This window comes from Embiotoca jacksoni, unplaced genomic scaffold, assembly GCF_022577435.1.
Source record: "Embiotoca jacksoni isolate LCO1_2020_lvr unplaced genomic scaffold, fEmbJac1.0.p SCAF_3, whole genome shotgun sequence".
In the NCBI taxonomy this organism is placed as follows: domain Eukaryota; kingdom Metazoa; phylum Chordata; class Actinopteri; family Embiotocidae; genus Embiotoca; species Embiotoca jacksoni.
Genome location: NW_027185381.1, coordinates 25,168,987 through 25,191,543, shown reverse-complemented (window position 1 = coordinate 25,191,543; position 22,557 = coordinate 25,168,987). Strand labels below are relative to the sequence as shown.

The following is a 22,557-nucleotide window of genomic DNA, read 5'->3' as shown; positions in this document are numbered from 1 at the left end:
TCAATAATTTCAGCAAGCTGGTGCACAACTCTGGAAGGAGTAACCACACCCTTGGCGTGAGAAGCTGGTATTGCCCCCTTTAGCAGAAATAACTTCTTGTTGTTGTTTTGCACAGAAGAATATTGCATATAATCGATATTTTTGGGGTTGGGAAAAGCCAATTTCCTTCGTGGTCTTGTTCCAATATACCCCCCCCCCCCCCCCCCCCCCCCCCGTTATCTGTAAAGCGGCTCTTCAAAGAGATTTTTGCTTGTACAAAAATGTCAAAACAGCCAATAGTTTCCACGGGATATATTTGTTTGTTTTTTTCACACGAGTGTATACTCACATCAAAGGTTTTGTGGATTTCTGTTCTGTTGCGTGCATCATCACCTCGGCTGTGTTGCTGTTTAAGACAGTTGATTAAACACAGCCGACTCCAGTGAACTCGGTTTTTAGCCCCTGGACTACGACGCTCGTGTCATAACGAACACGTTCATTCTTAATGCTGTTCTTATATAAAAAAAGAAAAAGCCGCAGGCTGTTTTTGAAATGAATTAAAAAAAACAAAAAAAACCTGTGAGGTAAAAAGTCATAAAGAGCTTGAAGACAGAAAAACTGAAGTGAAAGAAAGACCAATAATGACCAATAACTACAATTTATCCTTCTACAAAATGTAAAATTGGCTGATAAGAAATAGCGCTCGCCATTAATACCGGTGAAGTGTAAAAATGTCATTCGGGCAACGTGTGAGCAGAAAAAAAAAAAAATGATACGTGGACCGGCTTCAGCGAGTTATGGCAATATGTAGCTGCAAGCCACTTTTTGACAAATCGAGAATACAAATGATAAACAGCAGATAACTCGCTTCTGAAAATGTTTCTCTCGGTCTGCCTCCCTCCCTCCCTCCCTCTTTTTTTTTTTTTTTTTTCTTCTCTCTCTCATCTCCGTCTCCTCATCCGACTCCCCGAAGGGAATAACCTCTCTGACACGCATCTCTTTCTCGGCTGAGCGAGATGCTATAACTTGCCCTCACCTCTGCAGTATACTCACAGCTGTTGCTTTTAATTTATCTGCCGGTGCCGTGTGACAGATGGCACGTAGCCATCGTCAGTGTTTTCCTAGTTCGATAAATCCAGCCCTGTTCGCCGGGAACATCTGCTATGCAAATTCACCTCGCATTACTGTCACTTTTGTCCGTCGACGGCGAGATAGAGAGTCGAGCATTACCTCATCTCGCCTTTGTCTTCTTACTTAACTCCTCTGCTCGCTGCTGTTGCAACTTTGCTTGTCACTTCGTCTTTGTAGGGACGTCTGTCTGTTTTTTTTCTGCCCCCGCCCGTCCTGTGTATACTGGCACCGTGTTAAGAGGCAAATTCACCTCACTCAGAGAGGAGATACTTCGCAGTAGGAAAACGTCACTTCGGTTGACAACATGAGCTCTCGTGAATGTTGCTATACGCTGGTTAGTGTTGACAAAAAAAAACAAAAAAGAAGAAAGAAAACATGACTTTCAACTCGGAATCTTTACCACAGAAAACTGAACGTTTTCACGCCGAGCGGTGACCGAGCGGTTTTCGGATTTTGTCCGTCACCGTCTTGCTGGTTTGGAGTCGGAGGCCAACCCCTTGTGGCCCTCAGGGGTATTGTAGTTTAAGGCACTTCCACATTGGGCTCATTTTTCAGACCCAGAAGCTACGTCCACTTTTACATCATGTCAGTATTATTATTATTATTATGTCAGTGTTTCACCTTCATTATTCCAACAGGGGAAAGCTCTTCTTCACCTCTCTTTACGTTGCAATCTGTTTCACTCTCCGCCAGCACTAGACAATATGTTGTCAGTCGAGGACATCGAACACGTCTTTCAGCTCATTCGGACAGGTTTTAAATTCACGTCTGTGTGCTAAAATATACTGTAAGGCTACAGCCAGAAGCTGGTTAGTTCTGCCCTGCTGGCAGGCTAATAAACTTTACAGTTACAGCTCACCTAAAGTGAGGTTTAAAATTGAAAGACTAGTGTGACTGAAGAAAATGGGCGTCAGATGTATGTAGTGATTAAACGCTTCCATGAGGATTTATATAAGCTCCAACAAGGTCGCCGCACTAGTTCTATTGGTAATAACAACTTCATGAATTCCTTAGATCTGCCAATGTGGTGACATCACAAAAGAAGAGGCCACATGAGGTGAAAGAATAAGCAGTCAGACTATGTAGCGTGTTCACCACTCTGTGAAAGACTGCATGGGTAAATAGTGCAACAATTAAGAATAATGTTCCAAAATATGAAATTCAAAAGGATTTTAGGGATTTCATCATCTACGGTACACATTATCATTAAAAGATTCAGAGAATCTGAAGAAATGTCTGTATGCAAGGCTGAAAACCAATACTGGATGGCCGAGATCTTTGGGCCCATCAGGCGGTTAAAAACAGACACAAATCTGTGGAAATCACTGCATGGGCTCAGGAACACGAGCTTTGAACATATATGCAAAAGGAAGACAAAAAAAAAGGCATTTGCACGACAACATCCATCACAATTTAGAGATTAAGTATGCATTGAGGGATGATAACTGATATTATGGGCAGGCTAACTGTGGGCTTTACCTCCATTCAAATTGGTTTGATTAATCAAATTGAACCTCAGGGTTTTTTTTGCCAAAACTACAACAATAAAAAGTCTCACATTGTTTAAAATTAACTGGTTGATAATTGACTAATCATTTGAATGCCAGAATGGTCTGTTTTCAGCACTATCAGATGGGAATATTTGATTTTTTTTCTCACCAATATGATAATAATAGAGCTAATTTGCCCTGTTGACTGAAGAAAATAAGCAATTAAGATAAAATAAATAATCAAGGCTGGCCATTTTCCTATCGTACAAATTAATAACATGCAGATTAATTTCTAATTCGAATATTTGTTATATATTTTGGGATATTTGTTCACATCCAGCCTTGTGAAATCTTTTTTTTTTTCTCCCTAAATTTCACTCAGTAAAGCGATATGCGAGCTGAGCACCTGAAAGAAGTCAGCTGTTCAACACGCTCATCAGTTTCTTGGCAAGCAGAACATGTCAGCAGCTTTCAAATAGCTCGCTTCATCACGAGCTACCCCCCCGCTCGGCTCTGCCTGTTACTGGCACTGGAACTAACAACAACTTTGAGATACAGCGTGCAACTTTTCTTCTCCGGGCAGGAAGTGTACTATCAGGCCTGCCCTCCTCCTCCTTCTCCTCCTCCTCCTCCTCTTCCCCCTCCTCCTCCTCCTCCACCGGTCAGGTTCTTGTCATTCATCTGGCCTGAGCTGTCTGCCCAGAAACAACGAGTAGCCCGAGGCTGAGGCAAACCACAGCTGTGAAACCTCCACAGGCGCTGGTGTTGAACACGGTGAACCGCAGATTTAGCTTCACCACATGTATTTTTTTTTATGCCGCGTTCCTCCGTTCTCCTAAGTTTTTTGGGACTTAAAGAAGTTTTCTGTTTGAGAAACGCACATAATCCCAAACTGATCACGTATACGACGCCCTTATTCTCATACGCTGTAAAACACAACAATTACAACCTGTCTCTGGGATCAGAAATGAAGGAAAACCATAGAAAATACCGTTGATTAAAAGGGCCGAAAAATACTGATACAACACGAGGCTGCATCGAAATAGTAATTTAGGAATATTTGACGTGTTTACGAATCTATAAAGTGAACAAAATGCTTTACATATCACGATCTGCACGCAATGTTCGCTTCTAGAGTCTCATCTATCTCGATAGCCAGCGGTCAGTTGATGATTGTGCGACACAAACTTTTATATTTCTCAATCCAAACGCTATAACTTATATAATATAATGTACAAGGCTTGTTTACATACACACTAGTTATGGAACAAGGTCAAATATATTAATGTTCTTTAACATCAGGAAATGAGTTACAGCGGATGTAATTCAGCACCAAGAATCCATTGTTATTTGGCCTAAAAATTGAGCAGTGAGAATTAGTAAGAGAAGTGTTAATGTCAAACATCGATAAAATCCAGGTATTTTACAAACTGCAAACCCAAACTAATTTACTACTAATGTAGCAGAACCATGGTTTGGGTATATAGCTATTAAAAAGACGGGAAATGAGAGGGAAAAGAGTATGGGTGTGGCCTGCAGTGAAGGTTTGACTAAATATTTGGGATGGGCATTTCTAGCAAAAGTACGATACGAAATTCACTTGAAACTATTAGATTTTTAAACAAATATTTGCATTACCGCCACCTTCCGATGGGAGTTATGCATTACGACCAGGCGCCGGTAAAAACTGGGGAAATAAGGAAGAACGATAGTCGCATATACTAATACACTTTTTAGATTATAACGACTATTCAAATGTTTGAAAATGGTGTCCCATCCCCAATAAATCGATTTTTTTTTTTTTGCAGAGAAAGATCAAAACATATTTAATCACTTTATGATGTTATGACGGCTAAGGTGCGTGCAAATAATTGCCTAGTGACACATTAAACAGATGCAGTAATGTTTAGCATTCACGCAATATTTCAGGGCCCTTAATGAACATAAGTAATATTCACTTTCCTTTTCGGGTCCATTTTGGGCTCTACCAGTAAATCGCTGGTAAAGTAAGTAGTACGTATGTAAATTTGCCGGCAGTTAGCATCTGGTTGGTAGCTTATTTTCATTATAAACTGCCTCCTACAGTTGCATGTCTTCATATGCAAGTGAGAATAAATGAAAGCAGTGCATTTTCTAGCCTTAAAACCAAAGCAAAAAAAAGATGCTAAATCCATTACATCTGAGGGAATCTGATCATTTTCAAAGGTTTTGTCAGGAGCAGTGATTCATTTTGCATGCAGTCTTTTAATCCCGTAATAATATACAAACTGACTGATTATTGCGACTTTAAGAATCATTGCTTGTGCTTTCAGTGGATCATTTTTATAAACCAAAAAAGCAAAGTTGTTTAGAGTTACCCACGTAAATTTAGAGACTTTCAAAAGAAACTCAGAAACACTCAGAGTGCACACGGCTTTGAAATTATCTTCAGACCTCAGGTTTGACAACCTCCGTTGATGAAAAACAGTTGGCACTCGAAAGTTTTGTTTATATCTCGAGACTGTACAGTCAAAACAACTTGATTACATTTCTGTTTCATGGGGAAACTGTCAAATCTTCTCAGATTGCTTTAATAATGGTGAGTCACCCACATAGATTCCCTCCTTTCTCAGTCTTCAAAGCCTCATCCAGTTTCGTCTGCCGCATGTGATGAGGAGGATTTTCAGCGGAAAGGTTTTTATATTTCTGCCTTGTTTTTACTTTTATCTTTGGCAAGCGTGAGGTGCCTGTATGTGCAAGCTCCTCGGGCTGCGACAGAGTGTGTGCGTGTGTGTGTTTGTGTGTGTGTGTGTGTGTGTGTGTGTGTGTGTCTTTGTGTTGGTGTGTTTTTCCACCCCAGGTCACCGAGGTCCTTCTTGTAGTTCTGATGAGCTCAGCCCAAATCTGTTCTTTAATCTCCAGAAACTCCTGAAAAAGTCTTTCAGTGTCTGGAAACATTTCCCCCTCGGAGGTAAAATAGATGGAGGGAGAGGGGGGGTTGGAGTGGGGGTGGAGGAGGGGGAGATGAGAGAAAAGTGAGTGTGTACGAGTAGAAAACGGGCGAGGCAGTCTGTTTTTTCCAATCTTAAGTTTTGCTGTCCTGTTGATCACCTCTCGTCTAGTTATCGAGTTTATCCTTAGATTCCTCCTCACTCTCCATCGCTGCCCTCTGGCCGTCCCCTCCATCGCATTTTTCACCTCACATCGACTTCCTGCTCGATCTCCCCATCAGTATTCGTCTGCTGTTACTGGGATGACTCGAGGAGGAGGAAGAGGCCACCGGTCATCTGCCCGCTCGGTGACCATACGCGCTCTTAGCTGCGAGACTCCCACGCCGTTTGACAGCAGGATCCGGACTCCTCGGTCCTCCCGACACAGTCGGATACTGGAGACAAGCCTTATTTTAGCGACCGCGAGAGTAGATTTTTTTTGACGCATGCTGCGCAGTGTGAGTGTTTGCTGCTAATAACCTGTTTAACCCTTTAAGCCCTAAAGGCCCTCAATTGGGGGCCAGGGACTAAACTAGTATTAAAATATGGACATATATACTGATATTTACACATCTGAACAAATCTCACAAGTGTTCCCTTTATTATTAAAAATATTTATTTTTATTTTTATTGTGGTTGCAGAGATATACTATTTTTTTGCAATTTTCAAAGCAGAAACCTAAAAAAATAGGTGTGTTTTTAAAGGGTTAAAGGTACCAGTGCAGTAATTTTTGTTTGGTGAGGTCACAGTAAGCCTTCGACCGAGGTGATGTTTTTCGCTAGATGTAATGAAATTACCTCCGGACGTTCCTGATATATCGAGTTCACAAGAATGGGACGAATCTGAGGTCGCAGTAAACTTTTCACCACCAAAATCGAATCAGTGCGTCGTTGAGTCCAAGTGAACGTTCGTGCCAAATTTGAAGGGATTCCTTCAAAGCGTTCCTGAGATATTGCATTCACGTGGATGGGATGGCGACCTCTAGCATGAAGGCATAATGAATTCATCCGTTATTTTTAGCCCGGTCCCTTCTGGCTCCGTTCTGAAGGGCCACTACCCAGCAGAAGGCGCTCCTAATCGAGGGGTACGGCCACGGGATGGGAAATGGGATCGGGCCTTTGTCTGACAGTCTAAGACTTTGATTCCTCAACAATCACTGGCTTAATTTACCTCAAATTTGTATGGGGATTCATGCTCTCGCAGAATGATTGCTAATGACTTTTCTGACCTCCAGACTTTCAGTCTAGCACCACAGACAGGCAATGGTGAAACATGATAATTAGACTAAGGCTCTACATTCACTCCCCCCGCCCAGATAAACATGGCTAGGAATGCAACCCACGGCCACAAACAGCCCACTCCCATTTTAAAACCCCTCAAAGTTTTGCTTACGGTTCAGCTCTAGGGATGACAGTTTCAGTTGGTCGATGGGTCCTCTACTTTTGGTCCAGACTCAAATACCAAAACAATGTCTGGATAAATGACCGTGTAATTTATCCAGACATTCATGGTCTTCAGAGGATGCATCCTAAATGCTTTCGTGATCCCCCTCATTTAGAATTGTGGCTGCGATTCCCCTGACTTTTCATTTAGCACCGCCATTTGCCTAGTACTTTTTTTACTGTCCAATTTTATCGTTAATTATCGAATATTTAAATGCTACACATTAAAATTAAGATGATAAACATGTTATTTTACTCGGTAAACATTGGCATGGTCATTGTGAGCATGTTGGGGTGCTGACATTAGCATAAGAAATGCTAGAAAAAGTTCAAAAACAAAGCTGAATTTGAGCCAACTAACAAAACTAAAAGGGTAACAAAAGAAACTCAATTTACGATAAAGTCAATAAATAAGTCGATAAACTCAATTTAGAATATTTATACTTTAAATTCTTAACGTAAACAATCAATACATTTGGGGTTATGTCAGTAGGAATGGATTCCTCGCCTTCTACGGCACCCAAGACAATTCATGATTGGTTTTCTACAAACTGTAATATCCAATCATATTCCACAAAGCCACGTGGATCCCTGTGGATGGTTTGGCCAAATTCTCATTTAGATACAGAAGAAACAGCAATGTGGAATTCATATTTTTAATATAGGGAGGATTTGTTTTATTTTGTATCTTTGTCAATCCATTAACAACCTCCCAGTCGTAAAGAGCAACGTCACCCTGCACATTTTTCGTGCTGTTACCGTCCAATCCTGCTGACTTATGCATGGCCTTTCTGGTGTATCATCATTTCCTCTACGGACTACATTTTTGTTTACTGGCAAGTAAATATACAAAAATAAAAGTAAACAGGATGAGCGGATTAATTTTTCCTTTTGACTTGAAGTGAGTTTCCTCTGCTCGCCTCTGTGATGTTTATTACTGCAGTCGGGGGCTCTTGTCGTGCCGCGCAAACATTATTGTACGAGCAGTTACGCCGTCGGTTGTGTTTGGAATCGCTCCCGGCATGAATCCAAACAGCATGCTGTAGATTCAGCAGGGAGCCCCCGTCCCAGCCTCCGGGGTACGCACAGGAGGAGTCAGCAGACATGTCGCCGAAATGTGGGATATATATATATATATATATATATATATATAAAATGCATGAGGCAAGAGATGCCGTTGGAAGTATGATTAATAAGAAACCTGAACAGAAGAGAGGTAGGGGAATATTCAGAATAAGAAAATATAAAAACAACAGTCAACAGCGGTATAGCGAGTTGGAAACAGATAGAAAGATTTTAGACCGGTAAGCATTAAGATGATTTGTTCGGGTGCTTGAAGGTCAGCTGACGCAGCAAACCTATGAACAAAACTTTGTCAGGAACATAATTTGTTTTCTTCTGCGATCGCTAAAAAAAAAATTGCTTTTGCTGAGCCGAGTTATCTTACGAGGCGCGATCAAGAAAGTTCTTCCACTGTTGAGTGCAGCACGGCGGTGCACAAGGAGCAGCGACCGTTCGGAGTAAGGACTCCAAGTTACATCACTTGACCAACACGAGCGCCCGTGTCATAGCCATGTTTGCGACCGCTGCTACGTGCTACGTGCACGCTCAGGAGTTCACCAAGAACCTGAAACCTGAGCAGAGAGCGCACGGGTACGTTATTGATCATCTAAAATGTCGCGATAGGGATCTCGGAATTTAACTCCAGTTACAGAAGTTTTAGATAAACGTACGGTACTTCGATCTCCACGGCTTTACTTTCCCCGCCGGTGTGAGGCCTCTAACGGACACCGCTGCAGTGGAAATGTTTATTTAAAGGTAATCGATGACCTTTTTTTTTTTTTTAGGACATGAGAGAAATTCAGCCACAGTGTTTTCCTCCGACACTCTCCTGCCTTCTCAGAGGTTCAGAGGCCTGTAATTGACAAAAGTTCAAAACTGCGACGAGTAAACTTGCAAACGGATGCACAGATTGAACGGATGTGTCGCGGCGAGATATCTTCAAGAAAGGCAGGCAGCAAGTGCAACGCGACGTGCGAAGCACTTTTTTTTTTTTTTTTTTTTTTTTTTTTAACCTAACAGCGGGAAGAGATAAAAAAAATTAAAAAAAAAAAAAAAATTAAAAAAAGCCGGATCTGATATATTGCTCGATTGATTGAATTTACTTGACAAATACACCAACTGACAATTAGCATTATTAAAACTATTCGAAAATGTACTTAAAAACTATCCAGGGGCGGCTCAATAATAGTCAGTATATTTCACTTTTGTTTTTCAATTTCATGCCCAAGCAGTCAACCCATGTTGCCGGGTATATTGCACCATTCAGCCTGTGTAAGATTTATAGGAGCAATATAACCGATAACTCCTACTTAATGTCGTCAGTCCCTCCTCCGTCTCCGCCGTCAGCTCACTTTCATTCGCTTTTTATGTCCCTCTGCAGTGCGAGACGCTGCGAAGACCTCGCCGCCGTGAAACAAAGACCGCTTTTTAGGCGTTATGTGTTGGCGTCGTGGCCGCGAAGCTTGATTATCTAGAATTTACAATCGGGACTTTGATCGTTGGAAGTTTTTTGGAATCGACGTCGGGACATTTCTACGAGAACAGAATCCTGAAATGTGATTCGGGGAGACGAGCCGTTTGAAAAATCTCTTTCGATCGAGTGTTTACCGATACGGTCGCGCTTGGGAGTCTGGGAACCCTTTTAAATATTCGCTGCATAAATAGGACGCAAAAACGTCGTCGGGTTTTCACTTACGTCGCAAAAAGTGCGCGAAAACCAATAAAAACAAATAAGACCAAAAAACATGAACGCTTGGTCGTTTATCTGTTTAAGAAAAATGATCCAATAGCGCACATCGGCGAGAGGCGAACGTATGCTTTCTCACGTTCTCCGACTGTTGAAGGTCCATTTAAAAGGATAAACACCACATCATCGGCCAAGAAGTTATCTGCAGTCGCGAAAGAAGTATTTTAACTCGAGGAGGGGAACAAAAAGAAGTAGGTGCAACCTCACGACCTCCTCCGAGGGTGAGGTATTTGGAGCGTATGGAGCTGTATTGCAATGGAATTTATAACTATTGCAAGCTTATTATAAAAGTGTTGCAAGGCCGCCAGACCTCCGTGTTCCTCCGACAACTTCTTTATCCTTTTTCTCCTCGGGAATTTCAATAGGGAGCGGCGGCACACAAAGTTTTAAAAGCTCCATCTGTGCAATATGAGGAATTTATTTCATTTTTTTTTTTTTTATTGAGGTGGAGTGGAAACGGTATTGGTTAAAACAACCCTATTTTTTTTGTTTTGTTTTACTGGGGCAGTTTCATTTTCAGCCAATGTTAGCTCATGAATCCATGAAGATCCGTATCCCTTCCTCCGACCGTAATTCCCGCTCTCTCTTCCTCACGTCGGCGGCCATGATTGCTCTCGGTACGTTTGGTATTGCGGCGGGGTGATTGCGTCGCAGAGGGTGAAAAGGACATTGTTCCCGTGAAAAGATGTGTGCATCCGTGTCCATTACGAAAACCTCGGGGAACCCATTACACCCCCCCCCCCCTCCACTCCCCTCTTGCCGAGGATTACATGGATCAGATACCGAGGAGGGAAAAAAACAAAAAACAACAATACGCCGCTATCCATATAATGGCCTTTTTTTTTTTGCAGCACTCTTATGATCCAACTTTGCCCTCATTTCCTGCTCTCAATTTTTGTCTTTACGTGCCTCACTGCTGTCTCTCTGTCCCCCAGGGCCAGCATTGTCCAGAAGAGAATCATCTATTTCCAGGATGAAGGCTCTCTCACCATTCGATTGTGCGAGAAAGGTAAAGACAGCTGCCCATCATCTCCTTCTGCTCCCGCTTCTTTCCCCGGGTTCATCTTTTTCATCCTCGCCTGCTCATCACGGTGCCATTATCCCTGTGTTATAAGCATCCCCCCCCCCTCCTCTTTCAGAGCAGCTTACCTCCCAGTCTTTTTCATACCTTATTTAAAATAATATGAAGCCAATAGAGCCAGGAGTGGGGGGGGGTGGGGGGGTGGGGGGGTGGGGGGGGTGAGGACAACAAAGCCCTGATGTCATGGGAATCTGAGCAGAATTGAAATATTCCTTTGTATTTGAGCAAAGAGCTGCACGCCAAAGCTTTTATGTTACCTGTGATTTCACCACCGGTCCCCCCCCCCCCCCCGCCCCCCCAAAAAAGGGCAATAAATGGCGTCAGGGCTCTCTTCGTTCTGATGTACATATTTATTGTATAATAAAAAAATTAAAATTATAGAGTCTGGACAAACTTAATCTTGGGGGGGGGGAGGATTTTACTTTCATAAAATCCTCCTCTCCTCCCTCCTCGCCGAAAATCTAATTTTCCAGGCTATTATGCAGGCCAATCAAGCCTCCCTGTTTCAATCTGCTGACATAAGTCAGGCCGCCTTTCAACGTGTGGACTCGTTCTGCTTTGACTTAGATGTCAAGTGAGGATTTCTTCCAAATAATGTGGCGATTCATAAATATTCAAGCGATCCCCTTGACCCATCTTTGCAAAAAAACATTGGTCCGGGGAGCAGAGGCTTGAATATTTATGAGTCTGCGTCGAGGCTAATGTGTCATTTAAATACCGGTTTATTCCAAGGATGTAATTTTGTGACATTCTCACACGGTTCCAGATTCTAGTCAATCATCCGGTAATTTATGCAGGAGTGCACTGATGTCAAACCTCGTGGATCTCTTTTTTTTTTTTTTTTTATGTCTGCCAACTCCAGAACTTTGTATTTCCCGTTAAGTCGTTACCTACGAGTGTCTTGTCTCGTCTTTGTGCGTGTTGTGTCGCGGTCCAATCCCGGCTCCCCCCCGTAGAGCGGGTGTTCGGCGAAGCCACCGAAGCTCCCGCCATGGAGTGCTGCGCTTGTGGAACCGCCAAGTACCGGCTGACCTTCTACGGCAACTGGTCGGAGAAAGTACATCCCAAGGACTACCCAAGTGAGTACGAAGCGTCGCGCACTGTGCACAATTCACCGTGCGAGCGGAGAGCGCTCGGCGCGTACGCGGGACGACTCGGAAAGGTCTGGCGTGAAGCCAACATCGTGATAGTCGCAGTAAAAAGAAAAAAAAAAGAAAAAAGGGGGTTTTATTGTTGGGAAATTACCCAGAAATAAAACAAAATACGCAGGACACAATGAACACACTGCTGCACCACAATGTACGAAAGAAGTCAACTTACTGAAATATCAACTCTTGAAGAAACACACTTCTTTTGTTCAAAGTAAGGTCACTATTACTCTGAATTAAATTCATGAATAAATACGAATCTAGGGCTAGCCGGCAGCTGGATGACCTTAACATAACAATGGGAAACGGGAAGAAGTAGCTCGCCTGGCTCTGTCTAAAGTTCGCGAAAGAACGAGGTGTCTTTTCTTTCGTTATACTGTTAATTCGTATTTTAATCTGTAAAAAAAGAAATCGGTTAAAACAGCAAGTTGTGGTACTATGTTGGACTACTGCTACCTTCGAATAACTAAATAATAAAGGTCTCCGCTCATTGAGTGGAGACTCCTCTAAATTACGGTTCCCATTGGCTCCTACAAAACCAAAAGCTAACACCTCCCGGTAGCTGCTGCTGTCACTTTTACCCCAACCGAATACGACACCACCACCGGGATGGTTCCTTAAGTTGATACCGATTATTAGTAGGACGGGGCATTTTTAACCGTAAAAATACCATTCGCAATTCGCCCGGGAACCATTCGATTATTTCTCGACTATAACTGCAATCGCCGTTAAAAGGCTTCGGTGTTGTAGCCGGCTCCTCATTCAGTCGCTCCATTCCTGACCAACTTCTCTGAATTCAAACCACTCAGGGCGAGCCAACCACTGGTCAGCTCTTATCGGGGCGTCCCACTCCAGAGGCTACGTGCTGTGGGAGTACGGCGGCTACGCCAGCGAGGGAGTCCGCCAGGTCGCCGAGTTCGGCTCGCCCATCAAGATGGAAGAGGAGATCCGACAGAAGGTAGGAATCGCCGAGCCCTCCGCGGGTCTGTCGGTCGCTCCTGTTCCCATTTTGGCGACGTCCTGCCGTATGCTTTCTGACAGACTCCGGACTAAACCCAAGACCCGGTGGGCCGCGAGGAAAAAAAATAAAAAAATCAAATTTCTCCAATCGTACTCCAATGTGGAGTCCCACGCCGCCCCCCCTCCCCCCTCCCCCTCCTTGCCATTTGTCAGGGGCTATTACAACATACTGTGAGGTTAATGACAGGCTTAGGCAATACAAATCCAAAATGACACACACACACACACACGTTCATTTTCCTCTGTCAAAATGGCAGCTGATATACGTGCAATAACAGGGAAATTCCCGCATCGGGGCAAAGCATTTATGTGGCAACGCCTCGCCGTCTTAACCCCTCGTTATTCCTCTCGTTAAAGGAGATGCGTACGGACGGCGCCTGGCGCCGCTCGAAATCACATTCCTTGGGAGAACATCGGGCGAACTTCTTTTCAGCGAACTGTGCCTTTAGGGGATGAGATATTTTTGGAAGGCATCCACTGGATAGCACCCTGGGAGGACAGACTGTTTGCCTTAGCTCTTTCTCTCTTTTTTTTTTTTTTTCCTATGCGTGTGTGTGTGTGTGTGTGTGTGTGTGTGTGTGTGTGTGTGTGTGTGTGTGTGTGTGTGTGTGTGTGTGGAAATTGAAACGTAGCGCAGACGGCGAGGAGTGCATGACAGGACACAGCTGACAGGTTTGCTTGAGCAGGCCTGCGCGAGTGCGTAGGTAGGTCAAATGCTTGCATGTCTTTTCACATCCAAATATCAGACAATAGAAAACAACTCCACCGTCAGGTAATTTGTCAAAACGGCGATACGGCGGTACTCGGTCCTCAGCAGGAAGACGGGAACGTCGGGCAAAACACACTATTTGGAAATTCCCCGGGGAACTGTCGGATTAGTAATTGACAGACGGGCGAACGGCTTTTGGGCGCGTTACCGCCGCCTTCTGACGGGAGTAACGCACTACAACCAGCCGCTGATTGAACAACGGGAACGACAGTCGCGTACGCTGGTCGGGATATTTTTTGGGAAAACGACGCCGCAGTCGCTCGCGTCGCAAACTCGGCGTCCGACTTCTAAAAACCGTCGCCTCGCAGAAATCTTCGTGGATCTCCGAGACGAGACATCAGACTCCGCTTGTTGCTTAGTGGCGGTTGGCAAACAGCCTTTGGGTACATTGCCGCCACCTGCTGACGGAAGTACAGCATTACAACGGAAAAAAATGAGACACGGCATATACTGTTTTTTTTTTGTTTTTTTTTGACATTTTAATGACAATTCGAATCTAAAAATTCAAAACTCATCCCTAATAATGAATTTAAGTGCTGCTTTATGCGTCAAGGTTGTGATGCCCAAGACATCGTCGAAGGCTTTCCTCATGCTTTTAGGTGTAGAGGACTGAATCACTCAATTTACACTGAAAAAAGGGCAAAAAAACAAAAACAAAAAAAACGTATTACTGCAGACAGAATAAAGTGATGTAAATGATTGCGCACGCTTAATGGTAAAAAAATAAATAATGGAGTGCATTAAAGCAGCCCCTTTTTACCTTACACTAAAGCACTTTTTCCAACGTTGCATTCATTTCGCACGCAAACACATTATAAAAACAAGTCATTCGATTTAAAACCCTCCTGAGTGCACGTATTAAAAGACCCGCCAATCACGTGGAAATTATAAAAAGGTTTCAAATCTAATGTTTTTTTGTTTTTTTTTGGTGTTTTTTATTTTCACGGCCGGTGGGAGCATTAGGTTTCACTTCATCTCTCTACGTACCGACCCTGATTAACATGTTACATGTGTGTGAACCTACAGTACACATGCGTCTCTTTCTACCACACACACACACACACACACACACACACACACACACACACACACACACACACACACACACACACTCTCTCTCTCTCTTTTCTCTGGGCACTGAAAGGTGTGTCCCGGGCCATTTGCGAGGGAACAATAGCGTGTTGTTAGTGGGCTGTCAGCGTCGGTGTGTGCCTGTCGGTTTTGGTTTGGGCCGCTGCGTGGAGACATTATGGGCTGACGGACAGCCCTAACTCCTCTCTTGGCTGGCTCTGTCTGTCTCCGGCGGCTAATAACTACCCCGGCACAATGAAAACTTCAGCCCGTTTCACGGCGGGCCGAGATGGCTTGATTGTGTACCGTGCGGACTGGAATGTTAGCCGTTGAAGCCGTCGGATGAAACGGCTCGATTGTACGCCGTGCGCTGGAATGTCGGCTATTGAGTTGTCGTTGTAACGGGCGGCTCTTAAAGCCCTTTTTGTGTTATTATTTGCCATTTGAGAAGTAAAGGGAAAAAAAAATGACAAACTGTAATTCAAAAGATTTTGTCTTTACAAAACACACGTGCTAATAAGGCCGAGGCAAGAATGAAATCGAAAATCTGTTCACTCCTTGGACCGATTGTCTTCACTATCAATTCTTTGCTTTTTTTTTTTTTTTTTTATTACCTAATATCAAGTCACATTCTGTTTTTGAATAACTAGAATTGAAATATATATATATATATATGTATGTATATATATATATATGTATGTAGGAGCTGCTAAATGTCCCAAAAATAGGAAGTAAATAGTCCATCGAATGTTTTTTTTTAAGTGTCTGCCCTAAATACCAAAACCTGAAGGAGTATAAAACAGCAAATCATCAGCAAATCATCACATTGGCAAAGCTGAAACTGATAAATGTTTGGCATTTTTGAAAAATAATATTCATATACGCAATGAATATCCTTCAGAATTGTTTGATCATTTATCTAATTAATGAATCTAAGACCAATAGATTCCTGCACTGAGGAACATTCATTCAAAGTACTGATATTTCTTGTGTTGTGCTAATGTGCTACTACGCTCACTGAATAGAAATCATTCAGCTGCTTTTACTCCAGCCAATAGTAGCGGAGCTTTTTTTTTTTTTTAAGAATAGCTTCACAACTCTTCACCATGTCCGTGGTTTTAATACTAATAATAGTTCCATATTTATTTGAAACATACGAACTTGCTTTCTTGCAGAAAGTTAGATCGTGTTTTTTTTGCATTCAGATTGTATCTGTGATTTTTGGAAAGTATGGAAAGCGAATAAAAACACAAGAAGCATGTTTGTTTTTGTTTTTTTCTGAATTGGATCCAAACCACATTTGGAGGTGGTTTGAAATGAAAAAGTTGAACTCAAGTATTTAGTTGGCTTTTGTTGATAAAAAAAAAAAAATCATCGCCGTGGCAACAAATTGACAAAATAACCAGCTGCTCTGAGATTTCTATTACAGGGATTGAGATATTTTTTTTTCAGCAAAATAACAAACAGTTCACTTTGGATTAAAAAAAAAAAAAAAAAAGAGGGAATTGTTTAATTCCATGAGAAAAACAATTTATTTCCCACAATTGAGGTGTAATTGTGAGGTAAATTAAGCAGCTCAAAACTGGGGTGCCACTGTTTAATTTTCAGCGTTTTGTGCGCGTCCTCGTGCGAAAGCACACTTCTTTTTTCTTTTTTTCTTTTCACCTTGTAGGTAAAAGTTTTCTGGGAGCCGTTAGAAAATATGATCAATCTTTTTCAAGGTTGTACGTACAAGCAAGAGACACACACACACGCACGCACGCACATCTTTTCAATTTGCCGAAGTTCAGACTGGGTGAAACGTCGCAGTGGCCGCTGTAAAGGTGGGAAGCCGACATGGGTCAGTAATCCCTGTCTTAGCCGAGAATCCCAACCATCCAGAGGAGCAATCAGCTGTGGTGATGTGTGGACAAAGCCTCAAGACCAACCTCTCCGCAGCCCAGCGCCGGCCGGGCCCAAAAAGTAAGGGGGAGGAGGGGAGGGGGGGGGTGTCTAATAACCGACCAGAAATCACACCGAGGGACTTTTTTTTTCTTCTTCCTGTATGCAAATATTTAGACGCCGATTAGTTGTCGACACGACGTCGTACTTCTCAAAGAAAACCAACTCATGAGCTCTCGGCGTCGGTGAAAACTCGCCTCACCGAGGCCGACAGGTGGACCGCTCGAAAAAGAAGAGTAAAAAAAAAAAAAAAAAAGGAAACCCGCTGATCGTAAACAGCTTCTCGGTGCCAATTAAGAACAAAAACCTCTTTGTTTTGAATTCTTGAACGAGGGCCAGTAAAGTGCGTCGCGGCCTATTCGGTGAAAGGATCTTTCTTCAGATGTGTCAAATACCTCTTAACTGATCTGTTTTTTCCCCCCACAGACAAAATTGATGAATTAGATGTTGTTTTTTTTCTCCATCTGACAGGTGCCAACGTCTTTTTGTAAACGCACACAAAGCACAAATTACCAGCTGTTAGGAAGCCCGAGGAGGCTAATTGTAAACCGGAGCCTGCGAATGTCAGCGGGGGTTTAAAACAAGACGAGATAGGACAGATTCATGTCCCTTTTTGGGGAAGATAAGAGGATCTTTTTTTTTTTTTTTTTTTATGTCACCACCTCTCCTGCTGGGGAAACAAAATTACACGGCACATTGCTTTGGAAATGTCACGCGGCGGCGGCGGAGAGTGTAGAGCGATCCCGGGTTGTAAAATGTGAAGTGGAGTAAAAAAAAAAAAAATGTAATGCCGCGGTGCACTTGACGAGAGGACAAAAAAAAAAAAAAAAACTCTGTAGCTACCTAATTATTGACTCCGTGAGAAACCCCCGGTGCTCTCAGCCAGGTGGGATCACGGCGAGATCAGACGGCGGAAAATGTCAAGAGCTGCCGGGCCGACAAGACTTTTGTTGGGGGGGGGGGGGATCACCGACCCCCAGTCAAATGACATTTTAATGAAGTTAAGGCTGTTCTCTGCTTTCCGCGGTGATTTCAATTATCCCGAAAAACCTCAAAGGTCTACCGGGACTCTCGCTCACCTCTAAAAACAAAAAAAAATGGATTTGTCAATTGCGTTCCTCCTCTTCTTTTTTTAAATTATTTTTATTTTTTTCCCCCGTAGTCGTGAAAAAGACATTTGACGTGCGATTCTTTTGCGTGGAAGCTTAATGTGTTTTTTTTTTTTTAATTTTTGGTGACGTTAACCTTCGGTGTCTAAAAACCCGAAAAATACACTGTCGGGTCAGGAGCGCGACCGGGGTGTGGTTTTATTCTGACATTTGTGTGTGTGTGTGTGTGTGGGGGGGGGGGGGGGCTGCGCAACCGTGAATTCGTTCCCCGGCCCAAACAAAAAAAACAACAAAAAAAAGTTCTTCAAAAACGACATCCACTCACATCGCTAACAAAAACGTAAGAAGTTTATCCCGTCGCTCTCCGTCACCGATGACTCCTTCGATCCGTTCCCACGGTAACGCCTCGCAAGCAGACGGGTCGTCCTGAGGAGGAAGAAGAACGGGAAGAGGACCGAGAGAGCTGCCGTCCACCTTCATCTCTCCGCTCAAAACACTGCGCATGGTATCACAGCTGCAGATACAGATAGATAGAAAAGGTGTGACACACACACACACACACACACACACACACACGCACATGCACATGCACACGCACACGCTACATCTTTGTTTTTGCAGCGCTGAAAAGGGAAAAGACAACACACGGCGCTCCGAGTGCCTCCGAACTCTTCCTCCCGTTCCTTTTTTCCTCGTGACACCTGTCAGATTAAGAGCCGAGGAAGTGGCGCTTTAAGTGATGCACTTTTCCCCCGTCTCCGTGCGCGCCTCGCTCCCCGCGACGTTTTGTCAAGCCGTCACCGTGGCGACACTCCGTCGAGAAGAAGCAGCGAGGGGCCATTTCTTTTTTTTGTTTTTTTTTGGTAGTTGGCCAGGATCGCTGTTCGGAGGAGGAGGAAGAGGAGGAAGAGGAGGCGGCAGACTTCGCAGCTCCTTCGCTCGCACTGCATCTTCATTTCGTAGTTTGAGTCAAAGTCCTTTTTCGACTGCCGATACACCTTTTTTTTTTTTTTTTTTTTAACCATGCAAAAACTCTACATGAAATAAAAACCTATCTAAAATATAATTTTTCTCGATTTAATTTGAATTTATTTGCAGAAAAGTTTACTTTTACTATTTTAAAAGGAAATATAAATTGATTGAAATCGTAAATCGCGCGTTGATTTCAGTCATCAAACACTTTTTTTTTTTTTTTGTCGTGCATTTCTCATTAGTCTGTTTCCTGAAGCAACAGTTATCACCATCTTCCATATGAACTATTAGCGTAATTATTTTTAGTAAATGGTAGGTTTGGTTAATTCGATTTTTATCAGATTATATGACTTCTCTCCAGCGCTCCACCGAAAACAGGCTGTTTTGTGTCCGTGTCTTTAAAGTGCTTCGATATCAGTGATCCTCCCCCTCTGATTGGCTGACTCTTTTCTGAGTGACACACCCCCCAAACCAATCACTAGCTCGGCGTCGGAGTTCCTGCTCGGTGTTTTCTTCCGCGCAAAAGGTGCTTTGCGCTCGACACGTGACACAAGAGGGAGTTTTGTGACATCACAAACTTACAGCGCAGTTGCTGAATAAAGGCATTTATAGCACGTAGACCTGCTTCAAACATCATAAAAGAAATCTGATTTTACACAATCTGGAATAATGCGGTCTCCACTGCAAGCTGTATTTTCTGGGTTAAACAGAGATGTCGTTTCACATAAAGAGTGCTTAAAATAAAACTTAAAAAACTAAAAGTAACACTAAATTTAGCATTTTGCGTGCTGGCCGACATGTTTTTGTGTTTTGTTGCCACTTCTGTTTTTTTTTTTTTGTTAAAGAAGATTGCAAATGCATTTAGTCCGTAAAGTTATTATTTTTTTTAATTTTTTTTTTATCATCTCTACCGCGACAGCGCTCGCAGGCGCATGTAAGCACTTGTTGGGAGCGGCGCCTCGCATCCCCGTCCTCCCTTCGGGGGGATACCGAGAGTGATTGGCAGGCTTCAGAAATAAAACGACACGCCGATGGAAACCACAAGTGGAATAATTGAATTTTCACGGCGCCATTGTTATTCATCGTAAGCGTCTTGATATCTATAGGTGGGAGGCGTCTCCATCAATTCACGCTTCTCTCTCTCTCTGCCTCCGGGCACCTTCTTTTAATCAGATATGCATCATCTTGGATTTAAGAAAAAAAATAAATAAATAAAAAAAGCAAAAAGGAGAATATATTAACCTTTTAACCGCTATTAAAAAAAAGTTTTGTTTGTCTGGTTGCTCTCCAACGCCGGGCGCTTTTGATTCAACGGGAGTTTGGTCGGGCCGGTCGTGCGGCAGGTTGTTATGAAGGCGGGGCGGGGCGGGGGGGGGGGGAGGTTGGTGTTGTCAGCCGCACTATATTTGGACTTTAACTCTCGCTTGTCTCCGAGAGCGGGAGGTGGGTGGAAAATGAGAGACGGCTCAGCCCCGGTGCCGGTTTTATTTATTTATTTAGTCTTTCTTTCGCGTGTGCAACTTCCTCCATCTGTGAGCATCTTTGTGTGATTTGTGGGAGTCGTATTTTGTAACGCTATCTGGGAAATGAAGTGAGGGGTGGTTCAGTCGGGAAGCAGCTGATGACAATGGTGCATACACACACACACACACAAACACACACACAGGCAGATATACACACACATCACGCCAGCGAAAGTCGGTCCTGGGGGGATTTTTTTTTTTTTTTTTTTTTTTTGGAAAGCCTTTGGCGCCTGACAGACGGACGGCGTCTCACAACTGACTCTAATTGGCTGAGAGCTTCGGGAGGGAGACAACTGGACAAACGATGCGGAGGACGGTGACGGCCCGAGATGGGTTTTCGAAAAAAAAAAAGATCCCGTCTCCTCGCACCTCGGCTTGTTCTACCAATTAACGACTGTGAGATCTTTTGTTTTGCGATTCCGACAGCAGCGTGTTCGGTTTATGCAGCTTAAATTGTAAAACAGATTTTTTTTTTTTTTTTTTTTTTTCTCACATCTCAAAGCTGTCGGAGAAACAACCGACGTTACGGTCGAGTCACGGGACGAAACAGGTGTCAATCTTTTTGCATTTAATCGTTCGTTTTCAGTCGAGTGAAGTAGTCCACGTGGTTATGAGCCATCTAAAAACGGACGTCCGACTTCGAGCGCCAACCGAGGCCTCAAAGAATATATTCCACAATGCGACTAAACTGCCACCACATATACACGTTAGAGGGACGACTCGATCTAATTGGAAACCTGACGGTACTACTACATTTTATTGACCTACAATTTTATGAGACCGGTTGAATGGGAGTCTATGGAGCCGCAGGCTTCTTTTTCGGAGCCGACCTCCAGTGGCCATCGGTGGTATCGCAGCTTAAGGCGCTTCCGCTACGAAGCCACATCCACTTTTTATGGACAGTCTGCGGTTGCTGCAGGCTTGTTTTTTTTTTTTTTCATAATTGAAACATGACTGCTGGTCCTAGTATGGACGCCCGGAAGGAAAACACAGATTCAAACAAAAAAAAAAGTCAGATACAGACTTTCGTAAACGGCGTCGGGCAGGATTAAAAGGACTAAAAGGACTAAGAGAGCGTTGCAGCTCAATTACATTCTGGTGTTCAACAGGGATGACGACATCTCCCGCAGACGCATCTCACGTCTTTCATCTTAAAGGCTTTTTAACGCTTCACTTTGTAGCGTAACTTCGTTTAAAGCTCAATGCTCAGATGGACCGAGGGGAATTTAATTTTTATTCTTTTTCTTTCAGAAGTCATCGTCGTATCCTCTTTAATGCCGGCTCTGAAAGTGCCTTTTATTCCACAATTTACCCACGTTGAAAATCCTCAATGCTTTTTTTTGTGTGTGTGTTTGTGTTTAAACCGTCTGTTGAATTTATAAATTATCACATTTCATATGTCACGATGCCGCGGTTTCCAACGTACGGTATGTGATCCTCCTGGTTTCATGAACAAAGTAGATTCAGTCTAACAACAACAAAAACAAAACATTAGTGACAGCAGAGCCAAAGGGATAATCCAGTGATGTATAAGTGATGAATTAGATTAATAGGATTGTGGTTGTAATAACGCTTGCCCGGTCGTAAATGTTTAATAAGGTATTTTAAAAATGCACGGCGCTGACAGAGACCGGTGTCCACGATGGATCGTTTTCACTCGGGGGGGCTAAAGATCCCCCAAGCCAGCAAATCAATGGAGGAGATTGAGGCTGTGGCGAGACAGTTTGTGAGGGCCCGCCCGGCACCGCGGGGCCCGTCCTTGTCCTTGACGCGTCTTACTTTATTTTATTTTGTTCGGTCATTTCACTTCCCTGTCAGGGCTTCTCCCCCCCACCCCCACCCCCGCCCACCGCCCGGTTTTGTTTTGTTTTGTTTTGTTTTCTCAACGACTGTTTCCCAACCTCCGAAAGTCCATCTCGGCATTCGCACGGTTTTATCGGACCCCCTCCATCCCCCCTCAACCCCCCGAAGCCATATCTTTGCCCTTAAGTTCGTTATCTACATCCTCCGTCGTCGATATTGATCCTGTGGTAGGGCGTCGACGAAATGGACCTCCACCGTTTTCTGTTTCAGCTGTCGCTTTATACATTTCGCATCTGCAG

At 43.4% G+C, this 22,557-nt stretch overlaps 1 protein-coding gene across 1 annotated transcript in view; it reads left to right on the top strand.

The window, feature by feature from the left end:
* LOC138206236 (spondin-1-like) overlaps positions 1-22,557 on the top strand; it is a 72,395-nt gene that overhangs the window by 14,196 nt on the left and 35,642 nt on the right. Inside the window, exons 4-6 of the mRNA XM_069162809.1 lie at positions 10,757-10,830; positions 11,859-11,981; positions 12,860-13,008. Of these exons, the coding sequence (XP_069018910.1) occupies positions 10,757-10,830; positions 11,859-11,981; positions 12,860-13,008 (346 nt within the window). The remainder of the gene's footprint in view (positions 1-10,756; positions 10,831-11,858; positions 11,982-12,859; positions 13,009-22,557) is intronic.